General features: G+C 42.5%; 3 protein-coding genes across 3 annotated transcripts; 2 read left to right on the top strand and 1 right to left on the bottom strand.

Annotated features, from left to right (window-relative positions):
* The first annotated feature begins 6726 nt into the window (after nt 1-6726).
* Nucleotides 6727-8165, top strand: LOC115101645 (transcription factor HES-5-like). Its single transcript, XM_029621105.2, has 2 exons — nt 6727-6850; nt 6973-8165. Exons 1-2 carry the CDS (start codon nt 6803-6805, stop codon nt 7393-7395), a joined length of 471 nt encoding a protein of 156 aa, XP_029476965.1. The 5' UTR covers nt 6727-6802; the 3' UTR covers nt 7396-8165.
* Nucleotides 8166-10914: 2749 nt separating this feature from the next.
* LOC115101644 (transcription factor HES-5-like) lies at nt 10915-12111 on the top strand. Its single transcript, XM_029621103.2, has 2 exons — nt 10915-11016; nt 11170-12111. Exons 1-2 carry the CDS (start codon nt 10957-10959, stop codon nt 11608-11610), a joined length of 501 nt encoding a protein of 166 aa, XP_029476963.2. The 5' UTR covers nt 10915-10956; the 3' UTR covers nt 11611-12111.
* Nucleotides 12112-14528: 2417 nt separating this feature from the next.
* Nucleotides 14529-20052, bottom strand: LOC115101643 (taste receptor type 1 member 1-like). The gene is made up of 6 exons (XM_029621102.2): nt 19871-20052; nt 19401-19704; nt 18339-19094; nt 17940-18161; nt 17656-17779; nt 14529-16787 (listed from the first exon to the last, which is right to left on the bottom strand). Exons 1-6 carry the CDS (start codon nt 20050-20052, stop codon nt 15862-15864), a joined length of 2514 nt encoding a protein of 837 aa, XP_029476962.2. The 3' UTR covers nt 14529-15861.
* Between the last annotated feature and the right edge of the window lie 304 nt (nt 20053-20356).

Below are 20356 nucleotides of genomic sequence, written 5' to 3'. Positions count from 1 at the left end.
CACAACCGTGACTTGACGCAACTGTAGCTTGGAAACGTCAAGTGTACTCTGGGAACTGTAGTCCTCTTAATTCAGCAAATCAAAGGTGTTTTTGATTTGGTTTATTTTTTTGTTGAAAACTGAATCAAAAAGACAAGTTTATTAGACTTTGGTGTAGGCTACAGTAGATTCTGACTCGAGTCCCCTTCCCAGTGCCTCATGTTTGTTTTTTAGATAATACATTCCCTTATTGTGAAACTAAAGCATGTAGAAAATGTATAGTGCAAGATCGTAATGTAGCTGTATCTGGTGTGCGCTCAACATCCTGACCTGTCCCCACTGAGTTAATCCTCTCTCTTAAGTGCACTGAAGTGCCAGTGCATCAGTAGATACATGTACATGGATGAAATGTTGCTTTTAATTTGCACTCAAATACCATTTAGTCTATTTTATTGGGGTGAGGGAGTTTGGTATGGAAAGTCAATGCTGTCATAAGGCTTCAGTATGTTTCAGTTTGGTTGACGCTTATCCAAACTCGGCTAGTCGAATGTGTGCTCTCACTCCCTTTAAAGCGACAATGGTGTGCTCTCACTCCCTTTAAAGCGTTTGTCAATTTTGAGATGCCGTAGCGTCTCACAATAGTCCGAACTAATCTAAGATAACTCAGGAAATCTGTCATTAATTCTGACGTTTTTGCCGAAGAGATCTTCGTCCTGCAATTCTACATCTAACTAAGATGTTTGGTACAGTATTTTTCAATGAAAAACTGCATGAAAACAAGTCGTCTCTCATTGAATGACAACAAAGAATTTATTGAAGAACCCCTACTGTTAACCAATCACCGACGAAGGGACATGGACTTCGGCTCTGAACTTTGGCTTGCTTCTAGGATTTTTTGTTGTTGTATCCAAACAGCCGAAAAACACACTCACTAAAGTTCAAAACATCACAAAATGCAGTCATAATATATTTACAAACTCTGCTGAACTGTTTCAGCTATTAAGCAGACCTTTAGTCTGCCTTGCAAGATTGTCTGGACTATTAATACACATATAATTGTATTATTCAAAGGCTGTTACATTCCTAGGCAATCTGGGCAGCAAAGTTATACAATAGTTTACTTTTTGAGTCAGATGAGCATGAGTTGATTGGAATGTTTCAATACAGCTCATGCAAACAAAAACAGTAGACAGTAAAAACAGTATTACAAAATGTAAAAACAATACTCTAGGATCTCGAGGGCCACTGTACATACTAGTGACAACTGCTAACCAGAATAGTATTGTCCTCACTAAAGGGCCTTTGAGAGGAAGCCACAGTATGTCCTCAAGGTGAAGAGGTGTTGAAGAGGCCCCCCAGGGGAGAAGTCTTCACAGGCGAACATGATGACGTCGCTTGGTTTTCGTAGTAACAGGAACTGCAAGAAGTCGGCCATCATGGCCGGAAATCCGGGTGCTGCCACAGGTACGAGGCATGCTCCCCCTTCAATTCCTCCTGTAACACCCTGTGTAACACACACCAGGTCATATTGGAAATTTATGGGTTTACTGGTTTGAAAGTAAGGGGCTAGGCCAGGTAAGGAATACCTAGGATAGGATAAAGTAATCCTTCTCCCCCCCCCCTTAAAAGACCTAGATGCACTATTGGTGGCTGTTCCACTGGATGTCATAAGGTGAAAGCACCAATTTGTAAGTCGCTCTGGATAAGAGCGTCTGCTAAATGACTTAAATGTAAATGTAAATGTATGAGTAGGGGTTAATGGTTAGGGTGTAGAGAAATACTTAATGTCACCTTTCTGTTCAGGAAATTGGAGTGCATCCAGTCCTAACACACCAGACGCTTCTACTCAAACACTGGCTTATCATCCCTCACCTCTGACACACATACACCCAAACATGTAAATAGGGGAAGACTCCTAATTCTGTGTGTGATGTCCTCTTACCCATCAGGTAGGAAGTAGCAGTGCCAACACTGAGGGAGTTCTATTAACCTGAGCTGCGGTGCACCCAGCTATGGTCAGTGACGTGAAAGGTAAAACGCGGTGAGGGAGGAGCGCCCTTCTCAAATGGAACAGTAATCTTGTGCAGCTCAGTCATGTTGTCAACAAAGCAGCATGGTGCATCATTCAGAAACATAAATCTATTTTCTGTAAATATATGTTCAACATTTCAAACTATTTTTCATTGGGAAGGCAGATAAATGTTTTTTTTATCAAAAGCAATCAAATAACTTTGAGCTGACTTCGCCGTTGGTCAGAGCTGGGCTGTTGGCTCACGCCCGGCATGCCCTGGGATGTCCTTCACTGAGTCCACTGTCCTCTCCACCCCAAACACCTCCAGTGTCTCCAGATTCATAAACTGTTAGGGTGTTTGGAATGAGAAACAGAAACAGTAAGCACAGACTTAGAAAGTCCAACTCTCAGACCCCCACCCCACCATCAAGCAAACATCATTACATGACTAGCTAGTAGCCTATAAGTAAATAGCCAGCTAACCATTTATACACAATAGCAAGTACAGTAACGTTACAGTAGCGTTTGCTAGCTAGTTATCTAGTAGGGTCATCACTAGTTACCACAAAGTTATAAACCCTGCCTATATTCTACAATGTATCATATCAAAATCGTATTTTAAACCAAACGTTAACCGTATGTCTAACCCTTACATTAAATTAAGACCAAAAAGCTCATTTTTGTTTATATTGTAATGACCTGACTAGATCATAAATGAACAATTGTCCAGACAGAGGCTTGAGTTTGCGAATTGACGGTTTATTAAACCAACTTTACACAGGCTACTGTTTGGGCCGTAGCACACGCCAAAAAGATGACAGATAACCCACAAGCCAATCGTGACCTTCTCTTGTGAAGCCCAGACGTAAGAGAGAGAACAAAAGCTGAACCTGGTCTTAACTTCCAATGCTCCACCCCCTGCCCAACCCCCCTCCACGCCACTCCGCCAACCACCAGGATGCCCGGCATCAGAACATTCCAGGCATTCCCGTGATTGGCAGATAGCAGGTTGATTGACATGTCGGACCCCGCGAACACCGGGTACTGGTCAGTACAACACAACCACCTCCTAGCCTAACACCTAACACAGCTGTCTGTGCGGGTCGCTACAATATGCATTTTTTACGACAAACCATTTGGACTTTGTGGCTGTGCTATCTAGTGGAAACCGCTAGCTAGCATGAAATTCTATTGAAATTAACCTAGCGGCTGTGCACATAAATTAACATTAGCTGGCTAGATTTTCATTATCAAGACACTCAACTAGCTAGCTTGTCTAGCCACAAACAGTTACGATAATTCACGAAAACAAATTACGCTCACCTGAGACTGTGATATTAGATCACTAAGAGCAGGTACTGGACAAGAGTGCATGAGTGATTCCACTGTTCCATTCCTTCTGCGTGTGCATTGTGAGCCAATCTCGTCCATGTATCAGCATGAAGATAAAACGTTAATTACTTCGGCTGTGAGTGATTAAAAAATAATAACCCTCAAAGACAATTCATGCAAAAAAAATATTGATATTTTTTGCACAAAGGTGATCATTTTAGGAATGTTGTAAATGTACTTCTCTATGGGAGCGTCTGTGGGAATTGTCTTTCTGGGCTTGGCATCAGTTTTAAACTGTAGTACCGCCAGTCTCTGTGCACATGGGATCAGAGCATGTGAGTTGAGTTGAGCGGTTGGAAATCCGCTCGGGCCTTTCCTACCGCTCAGCTAAAAACTGCCACGCTCACAGGAAAAACATTGCATATCAAAAATATAATTTCACTTGTGATCTAGCCTACCATGAGGCTCTACTGTAGCCTATACCAGGGGCGCAACTTTCACTGGGGAAGGGGGGACATGCATTTTTGACCCCCATGGGTTTATCAATGGAATGTGATACCAAACAAGGCAAAGGCGTGCTTTAGGACCGCGTGGACAACTCCGAGCATTCGGGTAGGCTGTTTGGAGTGTTTATCCGACTTGATAAAATTCTAAAAAAAAGATGTCCCCCGCACTTCTAAAACCAAAGTTGCGCCCTTGGCCTATACTATACTTATTTCAACATAAGCATAGGCATAAAAAACAATATTGTTCCTTTTGTATGAAGGAATATGGCTTTCCGTTTCAACTCTTTTTTTCAGAGAGTAGTCTTCAATGAATACTAAAGCAATTCATGCTTTTCTTAAGGCCTACAATGCACATTTTATGGTTATTTTATTGACCAAAGAATATCACAGTCTGGACAGCATATACATACAGTATGGAGACTAAACTCTATTTTTACAAAAGACCATAGATTAAAAGTCAATCACTTTATCAATAATAGTCTCTGGAAAAATATATACATCATTTTATCGTAAAAAAAAAATATCCCAATCATTTCAGTTGCAAAATAGTCCACAACAATTGACATAGTCCACATCTTTAGTTCTTCCAGAGATAAAGATGGATTTGGTGTGAGAGTAACTTTGCATAGGCTACAAAAACTGCTCATGGTTACTATGCGCAGTCCCACTGCTGGTTTTGGTGTTTCCATGGAGATCCTAACTGGATAAACAGTGGGGCAACATCTTCAACAGGTAATGGAGACAGTCGTAGAGTATCTCTGGAGTACTTTGAGTAGCCATTGTGGAAGAGCAGGGGACTCTTGACTGAGAAGGACGTGTCCCACACGTCTGTGCTGGAGACCCCGTTGTGGCATTGGCTCTTGAGCTCAGTGTAAAGTTTCTCCACCCTGTCAGTGCACTTTCTCTCTTTACCACTGTGGGAACAAAGAAGGGAAACATATGTTAAATAACCTCAGAGTATATACCTCCCATAAGATGAACATCTTCTCATCAGTTTAATATCCAGGTCCATTTGATGTGGTCTTTACCGGGTCTGTTGGTCCTTCATGCAGGGCTCCACAGTGCGACCATTTTACTCACATATGAGCTTAAATATTTTGATGTGTGACCTGGAATTTAAATGTACGATTCTAGCTTTATTACCTCAAATATTTTTCATTGTGCTCCTACATTTCTTTGTGTTCGCCTATAGTTTTCAACTTAGGCGCACGTGTGCTTCTTGTAAAAAAAAAGGTCAGCATAGAGCTCTGTCATGTTGAATGTGCTGTAAGATCTTTGTGTTTTGCCTGCTTTGAAATGAGGATGACTCTGTGTATTTCATGTGGCAATAAGAAGTGCATGAATTAATTAAATACAATGGCCCTGATCCAAATGAACAGGTTGGAGGTGCCCTTTAAAATGGTATTGCTAAATTGATATTATAAATTCACATTGACTATTTGATTTGGTGGTAATAGTATAATTAAGCAATAAGGCCCAAGGGGGTTTGGTACATGGCCAATATACCACGGCTAAGGGCTGTTCTTAAGCACAACGCAACGCGGAGTGCCTGGATACAGTCCTTAGCCGTGGTATATTGGCCATATATCACAAACCCCCGATGTGCCTTTTTGCTATTATAAACTGGTTACCAACATCATTGGATCAGTAAAAATAAATGTTTTGTCATACCCCTGGTATGCGGTCAGATATACCATGGCTGTCAGCCTATCAGCATTCAGGGCTCGAAAACACCCAGTTTATAATATAAAATCGTACATTTTCATGTATTAGTCAAATAGTCATCATAATATCTAAAAGCCTTTGAAGTTTGACTTTTTATTTTATTTCCTTCTCTTACTTTCTCACTCATTCTATTTCATCTCCCTGTTTCTCACAAAGCAGGTCTCACATGGTCCATTGGGTGATAAGTGTCCTATCTGTCCAGATGGTGTTCCTGTGAGATCCCTATGAGAGCCTTGTTGACTGCACTGTGCATGGGCAGTAGGGAGGAGGGGGGCCCTGGTCACTCGAGCTTTGTTTGACGGGGCACACTTCCTTTGTGTGTTCGCCTCAGTGTCATTAACACTGAAGTGTGGGAAGCACAGGAGCACGGCGGCTCTCACGTTCCACTGGGGCAGGAAGGGGGAGTGTGTGACTGGGACACAGGCAGAGCGAGCAGGTGTGTGCTGTAGCAACGCTGGCAATCTATATCTACATGTGTTGGTTTCCAAAACTCAATGCTGGATAAATACTGGGTTACAATGCAGACTATTTATGGCAGTTACAACTGTGCAATGTTTATAACACATAAATCTACTACCTGACAAATATACAGATCACACCAAAGTTGAACTTAAAACTTAATGTTGCCCAATCAACCAACCCATTAATACATCTTTACATGACATGGCACCAAAGATCCAAGGGAATGAACAGATCTTCATGGATCTGAAAGCAACCTTTTTGATTAAGCTAGTGGACACACAGTAGCCCCATGAGCTATTTGACTCACAGTCCTATCTCAGTCTCACACCCACGTGTGCCCTGTGCCAAAGCACTTTGTGCTCACCCTTTATTCTGTGATCCTGGCAAGAGACGAGCACACTCCTTCCTCTGGGGTCACCACTTTCCCAGATCCACAACGCGGCGCCATGTCCGCCCCCCTCCCTCCACTCCCTCTCCCTCCCTCCCACCCATCCCTCTCCCTCCCCATCCCTCCACCTGCTCCCTGGAGGCACACTCTTTGTCCCCTCAGCAATAAACACTTCATTGAGCATGTGGCAGCCCAGCATCTATCAATGCCATTCCCAGCCCTCTCATTGGCTCCGGACTGTGAGAAACTCCAACAAGCCCAAGACCCACACATTCATATGGAGATTTAGGAGTATAAATAGGAGGGAGAACCAGAGGGAAGACAGCACATATCCAATTGGCTCTTTACTGAGACTTCAGCTCAAAAGAACTACTACTGCTAAATCCATTGGCACCAACTATGATTAGACAGATGACTAACCCTAAGCAGCACCTCTCACTTACTAAGGTAAACAAATGCTTTTAAGTCTTTGAATACATAAATACATTTCTTTCTTATCCTATTGCTGTTGATACTAGTACAGGGCAGATCAAGTTGACTAAATTGTTCCTTGTTTTCTCTTTGTGCAGATAAGGAAGCCAGTGGTGGAGAAGATGCGTAGGGACCGCATCAACACCAGCATCGAGCAGCTCAAGTCCCTCCTGGGTCCCGAGTTCCTCCGCCAGCAGCCCGACTCCAAGCAAGAGAAGGCCGACATCTTGGAGATGACTGTCTATTTCCTGAGCCGCCAGCAGCAGGCAGGAAGTTCCTCCACTGCAGCAGCCAATGAGGGCTACTCTCGCTGTGTGCAGGACGCTGTCAGCTTCCTGTCTCAGTGTGAGGTGAAGACACAGTCCTACAACTCGCTGCTGAGCCACTTCCAGAGCCTGCAGACATCCAGCCAACACAGTCAGGCTCCCTGGTCCTTCTCCCCGCCGGGCTCCCCAGTCCACCAGGCCACCACCAAGGGTGTGATGAGCTCCGTCTCCCATCCACTCTGGAGGCCCTGGTAGAGCAATGCTTCAAACTTTTTCATGTCAGACAAACGGAATTGGACAGGCCAGTCTATATTATGACAGGCATGGACAGTGGTGTTCGGAGTGACGAAGGTCTAATTCTTTTGCATTTGGCAAGAGATGCTACGTCGGTAGTCTTCATCCAGATGAAGCAAGGGCATATTTTGCCAGTATTCCTTTGAAAGGAAGGATTCTATGAAATGATTCAGATTGGTTTGGATACATACTCTGTATATGAAAATGTACACTGAATTAACAGTGTTACTATTATGCATGTTCTTGTCTGAGAACGACAACTCTGAAAGTACAAACAGAGTTAAATTATGCTAATAACATACTTTTATTGTATGTCTAACCCATAATGGGTTGCTACTGTTTATTTGGTGTCTGTGACACCACCTGTTTTTTTTGCATTAAAAAAAAAACTATTTACAATAAATTGTCACAATGATACAATGTATCAATTTGGTGATGTATGAATATTATGCTACAAATGGATCCAATGAATCTACTTTAAATGTACATCATGTCATGATTATGTAAAATGTATGTTATTAATAATACAAATATTCAATGTTCAAGGAAAATGCTAAAATGTTCATTCTAACTTCGAAGAGACCCCATTCATAAAGGGATGTTGTGTATTCAACACGAGTTTGTGTAAGTTTGTTTGTTTGTCTTTATTGATTTAAATTACACTATTTGGAGTGACATGTCATCAAGCTTTTGAAAATAAATTAACTTCAATTGAAGTTTCTCAACATTTACATTTCTGGCTCTATTTTCTCTGTCGTATCAACTCATATCTGCACAAAGTTCACCACCCACATCCACTGTGATGACATCAGTAGTGGCTAACTTTTTCATCCATCTATCTAGTAAGTATATTGATTGACTATATTCACAAACCTAAATCTAGATTGTGAGGAGCACCTATCCCACTGCCCAGAGATGTCAGATCGATATTGGTTCCTGGTTGACAAACCCCAACCTTGAAACCTATTGTTTATTTGTGGTTGGACAAAATCTGTGCCTAAAATAATGACTTTTTGTCAGAGGAATGCATGACCATAACAATGAAGGGCTCCCATCAAGAACACCACATTACTGAGGACACCTGTCTAAATGTATATCCTATCTACTATATATGCCTATACTTCACTCATATAGAACATAACCTATTATTTTTAACTGGTTCTGTCACACCAATTAATCACACTATGGATTAAGGGATGTGATTAATATCGTATGATATATAGTATGTCCTGATCTTTAGCAGTAAATTTAGGGTGATTGTAATAATGGAACAACAGTGCAGAGTAGTGGCAAAAAAGTGAGTCACCAACTTGAACATCTATATAGTTCTTAAGAAGAGTAAACTTCGATGACCTTAAACTTTAATATTTTAACTATTTTTGTCAAGTTTTTGTTCCAACCTCTTTGCTAACAAACCAGATACAAATAATCAACTAATCATGGTCGTCCGTCTAGGCCATGACTAGCTGAGTCACATGTATTACACCCCCCCCCCCCCTCCCGCAGTGGCATTGCTGAAGTTTCTCAGGGTTAGTCCTGCAGATGGTCTGGCGGTGACTATGGTCCCCTCTCTCCCTTCAACCAGAGATCAAACACCGTGGCTAATGTGATGTGTAACAAGACACACTTCTATTGTCCCCTTATTGAGGCCAGTGAATGGACAGAGAGTGTGGGAAACAGGGGCTAGCACACTCCCAAAGGCAGAGGGCTGATGGGAACCTGCCTTACTCCTCCACAGGCCTGGCAGTCCAGAGTGTATGGCAGGAATTGAGTCTGTGGGTGGGTCACTGTTCACACAAACTTAAAGAGCCACGGACAAAGGCTAGCCAAAACTGTCTCGTCACCACACTGTCAATGTGGTCAATTCACGGCTAGCCCAAAAGGGAATGTCTAGCTAACAGGTAAATCATTTTTGTATAGATGAAGTTGACAAATTCCCCTTTATGAGTAGCTCTAACTGACTTCATGGAAAACGTTCAATGTTCATCCAGGCCAAAGTGGAAGAAAAATACAGGGTGATCGTGTAGCTCTTTGTCGATGTGCAAGGCACCATTAACTAGATTTTTTCCAGATGGTCTGTGACATAGGGTTTCTGTTTGTCATGTGACAAAGGATCAATTAACATTCCCAATGGGTCATTGGGGGAGCGGCCTGGCTTTTGTAGCTCATCTACCCCAGTGCTGGTGACTGGTGGGAAACTAGGAGGAGAGACTTCTCCTCACAGCACCCACAGGCCAGGCCACACATCTGTGACCTTTGCGCTGCCTGAACCACAACCATGGCATAGTGCCAGTGACTGTGGCATTGTCCCCAGTCTCCCCACCCTGGCCCAGCAGCACATAGTCCATCAAAGATCATAGATAGAAGTTCTGGGATTTATCTTGGGAAAGTATCCATTTATCTTATTAGTTACAGTGTTACACTGTAGTGCCTCTTCTTTGTATTCAATGCCATAATATTTACCTCCAGGAGATATAATAACTCTTCAGTTATAGGGCTACATTCAATTGGAAAAATAAACTGTTGCTGTGAGATAATACGTTCTTGAATGAACCTTTCCTGGGTGCAATAAATCCACGCGTGGGCATGAGTTGTCTTGAGCTTTCCCACACTCAACAGCCAATGAGAACAGATATAACAGATATAACAGACAACAGATAACACAATGGTTCAATGACTCAACTGTCTGTCAGTGGGGAGACTGCTTGTCTGGACGGAGTGTGTGCGAGGGGTGAGTGTGAGGACAGTGTGGTGTGTGTGTGGGCACACAACCTCCTCCCTCCGCATACAGCTGGATGTGTGAAAAAGTCTGAAGTATACATAAGTGTGTGTGATCCCCACATTCCAACACAGCGACAGCCTGTGTCTATGTGATTGTCTTCTGTATCAGACATTAGCATAATTTAACATTAGCATAATTTAACATTAGTATCATTTCATAACAATACTAGCCTACTGGTTATTATAACACTAACTTTAAAATGTGTTGTAAACACTCTATTACACAATTGGCTGCTTAAATAAAATGAATTGTATCCGGATGTTATGTCTTTTGTCGAAACTATGCAACAAATATATTCTTTATGGTCTAAATTAGATATTTTCTTTATTGTCTAATTTAGATATTTTCTTTATGGTCTAAATTAGTCTCTTTGAAGAGGGCTCTTCCCTTCAAAAGTGTGTCTTCGTTTCACTTGTTTTTACCTGTCATTATGTTGAATGTTAATTGCATATATAATGTATTCTTGTCATATTAATCAATAGTTGCTGCTTATCTTGGGAAACATCACTGTATTGCCTCTACTACCCCATTACCCATCAAGTTATTGATGTTTCTCCTATTGTTGCGATGGGCAGCTCTGTGGTCTCAGTAGTGTGGGAACCCCAGCTGGGCCTGGGCCACATGGCTTTGTCATGCTAATCCCTTGCTATATAAAGGGGGAGAGATCCCTCAGAGGTCCCAGACCACACTCTGCAGCCCAGGAAAAGTAGCCAACAGACCTGTCACTCTCTCACGCAGACATGGCTCCCTGCTTAACTTCCTCTTTCCACCATCTGAAGTTCGCAGAAAAATACATTAATGTATGTGTTAGGTTCAATCAATGTATGTGTGTATATACAGTATAAAATGTGTATATTCATGTATATTATGGCTTTTTATAGTATTTGACTGAATTTCTTGTTGTCATATATTAGAACTGTTGACTAATCAAATGTTCTTCTCTGCCTCCTCAGATAAGGAAACCCATCGTGGAGAAGATGCGTCAAGATCGCATTAACGGCTGCATAGAGCAGCTCAAGCTCATCCTGGAGAAGGAGTTCCACAAAGAGGACCCCAATACCAAGCTGGAGAAAGCCGACATCCTGGAGATGACCGTGAGATTCCTGAGGCAGCAGCAGCAGCCGCAGCCGGCTCCATCTCAGAGGGACTACAGCGAGGGTTACTCACAGTGCTGGAGGGAGTCTCTGCAGTTCCTCTCTGGAAGCCCCAAGAGAGACACCACCACCACTTCCGCTGGACCTCTTCAGTGGCTCCAACAGCAGCTCTCCTCCCAGGCCCAGATATCCTGCAGCAGCCCGATGGGCCGCTCCACTTCCCCAGTCTCCTCCATCTTCCGTGCCACCGCCAAGCTCCAGGACAAAGGAGTTAAAGGTCCAGTCTGGAGGCCCTGGTAGAGAGAGTTACTGGAATCACTGTAAAACCTGAGGGAAACACTGGACTGTATGTCCCTCACTATGTAGGAAATATGCATTTCCAACCTCCTCCACCGTTACTGAGCTCTTATTGTCTCATCACATTGATGGCCATATATGTGTGGCACATTTGATTTCTGGCATATTTGAAGTGAGGGTTGTCACTTTTTTGTGAAGATTGTTATTTCTCCTACTTGTTTTGTCAGTTTTTTTTGTTTGTATTGAAGAATTTAGGTAATTATTGAGTTATGATATTTTATTGTGAAATTTGAATTGATGGTGAAATGATTGCTTACTCCAGTGGAGTTCATGTGTTATGCTAGACTTAACCAGTAACTACAATATGCTACTGTATTTTCGCCAGCAATTATTTGAGGATATTTCTCTTTTATTATTAATATGTTATTATGTTTGGATGGATGTATCTTTTATAAAGGGACTAGTGTGTTGGTATACTTTGTAATAGCACTGTTGCTATTGTTCTGAAAGAAGCATTAAAGAAGCTCTTAAAACTATGTATGACGTGTATGACAATGAAACTATAATAACAACCTGTCTTTTGTCCAGGATTGTTCTTTTTGACCAAATTGTAGTGGATCTTGCAGTCCACCAATTCTGTTCTAACCAGTTCATATGATCCTCCTCCATGAAATGTCTTCTCACATTTGATTAACAAATTCAGGAAAATCCACATACAATTTTTGCAATAGTTTCCCTTTATAGGCATCTGTATATGGGTTTAAATCAGCTGTCCCATTGAGCTCCTGAATCCTGCCACCACAGATACCCAGTGAGAGGGCACACAGACAGACGGGCACTCACACCAACAGAAGGCAAGGCACCTCTCTATGGCCTGCCCGTACAGTGCCTTCAGAAAGTATTCAGACCCCTTGACTTTTTCCACATTTTGTTATGTTACAGCCTTGTTCTAAAATGTATCAAATAAATAAAAAATCTCAGCAATTTACACACAATACCCCATAATGACAAAGCAAAAACAGGTTTTTAGAAATGTTTGCAAATGTATAACAGATAAAAAAGAGAAATACCTGATTTACATAAGTATTCAGAGCCTTTGCTGTGAGACTCGAAATTGAGCTCAGGTGCATCCTGTTTCCATTGATCATCCTTGAAATGTTTCTTCAACTTGATTAGAGTACAACTGTGGTAAATTAAATTGATTGGACATGATTTGGAAAGGGAGGTGACCAAGAACCCAATGGTCACTCTGACAGAGCTCTAGAGCTCCCCTGTGGAGATGGGAGAACCTTCCAGAAGGACAACCATCTATGCAGCACTCCACCAATCTGGCCTTTATGGTAGAGTGACCAGACCGAAACCACTCCTCAGTAAAAGGCACATGACATCCTGCTTGGAGTTTGCCAAAAGGCACCAAGATTCTCTGGTCTGATGAAACCAAGATTGAACTCTTTGGCCTGAATGCCAGGTGTCACGTCTGGAGGAAACCTGGCACCATCCCTACGGTGAAGCTTGGTGGTGGCAAAATGCTGTGGGGATGTGTTTCAGTAGCAGGCACTGGGAGACTAGTCAGGATAGAGGCAAAGATGAACGGAGCAAAGTACAGAGAGATCTTTAATGTAAACCTGTTCCAGAGTACTCAGGAGCTCAGACTGGGGCGAAGGTTCAACTTCCAACAGGACACCGACCCTAAGTACACAGCCAAGACAATGCAAGAGTGGCTTCGGGACAAGTCTTTGAAAATCCTTGAGTGGCCCAATCAGAGCCCGGACTTGAACCCAATCGAACATCCCTGGAGAGCCCTGAAAATAGCTGTGCAGCAGAGATCCTCATCCAACCTGACAAATATTGAGAGGATCTGTAGAGAAGAATGGGAGAAACTCCCGAAATACAGGTGTACCAAGTAGTGTCATACCCAAGAAGACTCGAGGCTGTAATCACTGCCAAAGGTGCTTCAACAAAGTACTGAGTAAACGGTCTGAAAATAGCGGGAATGTGATAGTTCAGTTTTTTATTTATAAAAAAACTGTTTTTGCTTTGTCATTATGGGATATTGTGTGTAGATTGATTAGGAAAAAATGGATTTAATACATTTTTGAATAAGGCTGTAATGTAACAAAATGTGGAAAAAGTCAATGGGTCTGAATACTTTCCGAAGGCACTGTATTACCACTTTCTATTTTTCTAAAGAGAGGCCAGACATATGCCACACAGACACTGAAGAAAGACCACCAAACTAGCTGCATCTTAAGAGGGTTAACTTTGGTTTTAAAACAACAATTATTTTTAAATACATAATCATTTGAGTCTTTTGACCAGGATTCTTATTTTTTAGCAACTTGTAGTGGATGTTGCTATTAATCAATTCTATTCTAATCAGTTCATATGATCCCCTTCAACTAAATGTCTTGTCAATTTTGATATACAAATTCTGGAAAATTCACATATAACTGTAGCAATAGTTTCCCCCTAAGAGGCTTGGGTTAATTATGGATGTTTTGCGTTATGGAAAAGACACGTTAACACATTAAAGGGAAATTCTACCACTTTTCAAAATCATATTAATTCTCTCCAAAGCTATATCAATGTCTACAAATATGGAAATAGCACATTTCTACATTTTATTGTAGAAAAAGAAAAACCGTTGAATGAGTAGGTGTGTCCAAACTTTTGACTGGTACTATATGTTTACACTGATATGGTGCTGGAGATAACGAGTATGACTTTGAAAAGTGGTGGAATTGCCCTTTAAGGAAATACAAAGAAGGAAAACAAGGTTATTTCTTTATTTCAAATAGTTATTTTATTTCTTTATTTCTTTATTTCAAATAGTAAAAAGCGCTATACAAAGAAAAGTATATTAATTGATTAAAGCAACAAGTATCAGAGTACCAAACTTGTACACGTAACCACAGCAGTGTTCTAGAATATTGGACCGTTGGGTTTTATACTTTTCGAATTCTCAGTGCAGCAAAAGCAATTTCTCCAACTGTCAACAGATTCAAATGATTAGAGGATGCGTACCAAGAGACGCATTGGTTGGGAATTGTGGTTAGTTGTGCATTCAGTCTGTGCGTCCCCTGTGGATGGGAGTCTAGCTATGTCACAATGGGACACCGGACTATTGTGTCCTAGCTTCTGTGCTTCTGATTTACACTTTATGTAATGTACATAGTGATTCACACATTTGGATTTAAAACCAGAAAGATAGATAGATCTTTGTATATTCACAATTATAGCGTCTGTGGCAGCACCATTGAGGCTTAGTCAATTTTCTTCTTCACGATGGGCTGATCCCTCCTGATGACCCGGTTGGACATGACTCCAACAGGGTCACCAACAGGGATCAGCCAATGAAGTTGGAACTCCCACCCAGTTGACTACATTAAAATGGTGGAAGCCCTCAATGGCACTGCCCATGCTAATACAGTTTTTCAGCCACTAGAGCCTCTTTCATTCTCTGTTTAAAGCAGAGCACAATGGGACATGTGTATGGGTATTTTGGATAGCTGGTTTCAAATCAGAGGCTTATACCGATGTAAGATCTCAATTTGTTGCTGAATGTTCCTGCACTGCAGGGAATGAAAATGTGTACTGAATTTTATTTTTTAAATGCTTTTTTAAATTTCAGACTTGATTTGCCCTAAGGAGAAATGTATCAACCCATACAAAAATGTCCATTAATTATAATCCACACAATAATTCACACTTCCTTTGGCTGCAGGATTATTTTCCTGCTGTAGCAAATGGGCTCACATTAAGATCCTACATCTGTAGGCATCTGTATGGGTTTAAATGATCTGTACCAGCTCCTGAATCCTGCCACCGCAGTGACCAAGTGAGAGGGCACACAGACAGGCGGGCACTCACACCAACAGAAGGCAAGGCACCTCTCTAGTGCCTTCGGAAAGTATTCAGACCCCTTAACTTTTTCCACATTTTGGAGACCAGACATGTCACACACAGACACTGAAGAAAGACCACAACACCAGCTGCAGCTAAAGAAGGTTAGCTTTGGTTTTCTCAATTCCCCCCAGTAAAAACACACACTTAAAAATAAGTGCTTTAAAAAGCTATCAAAGCTACATGACAACCATGTTAGAGAAAGTTATACATACACTTAAATGTGCAAGGGCAACATGTATTTTCTACCAGCTAAGAGCAGAGCAACAATTACTATGTCATTTTTAAAGCCATACAATGGATTGGTATCCAGAAATGCAAAACGCAAATTCTACGATGAAAACATATCTTTCAGTCTTTGTTCATGGTATAAATCTGAATACAGTTTTGGAAATGGGCCGTTGTGTTCATTTGTGGCCTCAGCACCATGATGTAAACCTTGGGCATGAAGTAGCCACCGAGTATACCGAGCACACTGGACACTATGGCCAGCACATGCATGGCCATGGCAAATTCCCCCCTGCTGACAAAATATATGGTGAAGAAGCTGATCCAGGAGATCATGTATATCATGAGACTAAAGGTCATACACTTGGCCTCGTTGTAGTTGGCTGGCAGGTCTTTTCCCATGTAACTGAAGGAGAAGCAGAGCGTGCTGAGCAGAGAGACATAGGCTAGCTCTATCATGGCCCAAGAGGAGAGGGTGTTACTACACTCCGTGACAATGCTGTCGGAGTAGAAGTCCACGTCCTGGGAGGGGTACGGGGGGTTTAAAGTAACACGGAGCACAGAGATCAACAAAACTGTCATGGAAACAACGAGGACGGTGACTTCAGGCCCATGGTTCTTAGCCCAGGTATCATAGGCCCGAGGAAGCTTGGAGGACAGCTTAAAGATGCACACTACCTGGAAGGAACGCACGGTGACACAAGCCAGACACACGGTGAAGCTGAAGACGAAGAGAGGCTGCTTGAGAAGGCAGTCAGTCTGAGACGGGAGGCCAAAGTGACACAGGGCACTGGCAGCCGCGGCGGTTAGGGCTAGAAGCATCACCAGGCAGGTGTGCCCGCCGGCCGACTTGACCACAGGGGTGCCCAGGTTGAGGAGGAAGATGACCCCTGTCCCCAGGGTTATGAGCAAGGTCAGAGCCAGGAGGAGTAGCAGGGCGATAGACAGGGGACCGCCCCAGGCCAGCACTAGGACCGTCCGATCCAGACACACCTCGCTCTCCGCTGGGGACCACTGGTAAAGCTCACACTTCTGGCACCGGGTGGATCCTAAAGAGTGACATACCATAACATCAATGCTGGGGTCAGTTCAATATTTATAGTACCACGTTTCCAAAGATGAAGGGGTTTAGCTACATTAATTAATTGAGATTAAAAGCATCCCCATAATTGAATGGATAGCAGTGATTACAACACCATCAGAGATCGTATTCCCATCATGTGTTATTCGAGTAGACTGCTAAATAGCTAACGAAATGGCTACACAAACTATCTGAGTTGACCTTTGTATTTGATTCTCTATGCACACACAAAGGGCCCTACACACTACACACACTGATACTCCAACACACATATAAACACTCACTCCATAATTTGCTCACACACACATAAAACGCACATACATACTGACTCTACACACACTCACATACAATCATCATATATGCAGCTGCTACTCTGTTTATCATATATCCTGATGCCTAGTCACCTTACCCTGATACATATTGTATCTACCTCTATCAATCCAGTATCTCTGCACATTGTAAATATGGTATTGGAAGTGACCCTGTATATAGTATGCTTACTTACTTTATTGTGTTCTTATTGTTTCTTATTTTTATATATTGTGTGTTTTAGTTGTTCCTTGTTATTTTTTGTATTACATTGTTATTGATTACTGCATTGTTGGAGTTATAGCTAGCAAGAAAGGCATTTTACTGTACTTGTGTGCATGTGACATTAAAACTTGAAACTTGAAAACTAGTGCTACCACCTGCTATAGGAGGCAGTTTATGGAAGGGCAACATATGCCACCTGCTGGACACTTTCAAACAGTACAAATGGAATGTTATTCAACAGACAGGGCTTGGACAATGGATGGGCATACAAGACAACTGGTTGGTGTAATCTGTAATCTCACCAGTCTTGTTGAGGAAGTTGTGAGCAGCACAGGCCAGGCAGTCGAAGCAGCACTTGTGTTGTCCCGTCTGCAGCTTCCTGTGTCCTTTGGGGCATTCTGGGGAGCATATCGACGGAGGCACCTCCTAGACACACCCAGAAACACACACCGATGTTCCTCGTCCACCTATAACCAAGGTTTTCTCTTTCTATTTCTATAGTACCCAAAAACTATTCTGCAATTTCATCTGACAATGGATATGATTATAATACTACTGCGCAAATGCTGTAATTCTGAGCCTTTACTTTTCCTGTGTATCCGTCGTCACTACCCCATTCAATTTGAGCAGGGTCCACTGTGAGGTCAGTGGGGTCTGCAGTATAAGAGCCCACCTCACGGAGAGACCACTCTGTTCCCCTCCAAATCCAGTTCACGATGTCATATTCTGTGGGCGGGTCTCCGTTCTCATTAAAGTAAATAGACGAGTTCCCAACAGAGAATCTCACCTGCTTTAACAGTGGCAGAAGCTGAGGGATAGACAGAAGACAAAGAACATGTACTAAACATGACTGTAACATACCTGTGATAGTAAATATGGTTTACTGTTGATTTCCAATAGTACATGGCGTTCAAGTGTATAGTGGACTTCGCTTTCTTTAGAGCAGGCTTTTTGACTACAGTACCACCATTTTGAAAACACTAACCTGCCAAGGTAGCACTTCAGACTTTTGGCATTCATCCAAGCCACAATCAAGTGCTTGATGCAGTGCATGTGCCACAGCATATACAGCTTTGTAAACATTATAAGAGGATTTGATGTCATAGTCCCCCAAAGAGAAGTTTTCTGCTGCCATGCTGGAGAGGTCCGTATTTTGCAAACATTCAACACTCAGGTCCATCGTGCCATTGGAGGTGCCACTAAGTAACTTTGGAACAGCATGGCTTTTGAACTCCTCAAACCCAGTTATTGCTGTGTATTTGATGGAGATGCCTAGTACAGTCCCAATGGTGTGAATACCTGGTATTCCCGACACTAGAGTGGTGACTGACCAGTCCTCTGTCCCTATCCACACCTTACCAGTTACACCCTGCTCTATGACAAACGGGAAGAACTGACTGACTTTGGTCTTGCTGGAGAACACGACAATAGTGTTGACCTTGGTCTTCAAAATGTTCTTGACTATGTTCCTCATGGTCTGGTTGTTGGCGGAGGTGAGTTCGGGGATGACCCCTTGGTAGGCGATGCAGATGTCAAAGTGAGCAGCCTGAAGGGAGAGACTCTCTATGCCCTGGAGGCCGTAGGAGTCGTCGCTGCCCAGTAGAACGATCCAGGTCCAGTTAAAACGCACCAGCAGCTGGACCATGGCGTCCACCTGGTTCTTGTCACTGGGGATGGTGCGGAAGAAGGCTGGGTAGAGGAGCTTGTTACTCAGCATCTCATTAGAGGCTTCATAGGAGATCTAGGAAAAATATCACAGATAAGAGGAGGAGGAGGAGGAAGAGGAGAGGGAGGAGGAGGATGGGGAGGAGGAGGGGGGGATAAATAAGAGGAGGAAGAAGAAGAGGAGGTGGACAAAGTATAAAGTATAGGATAAATATGAATAGAATATAATAAATATTTACATATATAAATAGGTTTGAAAAAACAAGTAAGATCAAAAGGAAGAGCAAAAGAAGACTAAAACAAATGGTCACAACTGTATTCCATACTTAGTCTAGAGAGAATAGATATTAGCATTAGTATTACTGGTGACCATACACTGTACCTGTGGCACTAGATAAGAGCCCAGCACTGCAGCAGGGGTGAAGGTGTAACTGCTACTATCAGGCCCGATCACTGCCACTGCCCTCTGGTCACCACCTGTGTTGTTCCCTAAAGTTCTCTGGTACTGTTGGGCCAGCATGGCCAGGGTGGCCAGCACACTGGCTGGTTGATTGCAGGTGTCATACGCCTGGTAACCCAGTGATACCCCTGGGAGAAGATGCTGGTTTTTGGTACCGTTGTTGATCTCCTCCAAAGCGAATCTCATGGCTTGTATCAAATGATAGCCATGTTTATTACATTTGCCTCTGAACAGGAGAGAATTGATTGCAAGCAGAATCAAAATAAATCTATAATATAAAGAAAGTGTTTGACTCAAGTCCCAATAACCTGATTCTCTAAAATTAACTAAAATGCCAGGGAAATAGATGAACAAAATATGTCCTCTTGTGAGATCTTTGCTATTGTACTTACTCTTTACAAGCTCCCAGGTCTGGTAGGTTGGAGCTGGAGGGGGCCAACTTGTGTAGGGGAAAGAGACCAGAGATGGAGTAGTCCCCTGGAAGCTGCAGACCGGTTCCCTCAGTCAGCTGGTGGCCAGTCAGGATCAGTACCAACCAGCCCAGGACGACACACACATCACCACACACATCCATACCTCAACCTCAACAAACCACAGCCCTGAACTGGAAATATGGGCATTCTACCTATTTTTATATTAGAATGGATGGATGGGTGGAGTGGAAAGAAGGTGGAATGGAGGAAGAGAGGGAGGGGAATGTGGATGGTTTTGCATCTTTCCCAGTGATGAAGTAAGGAACATTTGCATTTTGAGATTGGTTTTTCCTACAGTAGAGTTAGCTTTATATTGAAATGAACTGCATGAATGTACAGGAGTAGAATCTTATTTTCATCACTCTTTTGTGATCACTGGTAGGCCTGATCATGACAACGAAGAGA

The sequence above is a fragment of the Oncorhynchus nerka genome, linkage group LG20 (genome assembly GCF_034236695.1).
Source record: "Oncorhynchus nerka isolate Pitt River linkage group LG20, Oner_Uvic_2.0, whole genome shotgun sequence".
NCBI lineage: Eukaryota > Metazoa > Chordata > Actinopteri > Salmoniformes > Salmonidae > Oncorhynchus > Oncorhynchus nerka.
Note: the sequence above shows the minus strand (reverse complement) of the source record. Positions and strands in the feature narration are given on the sequence as shown.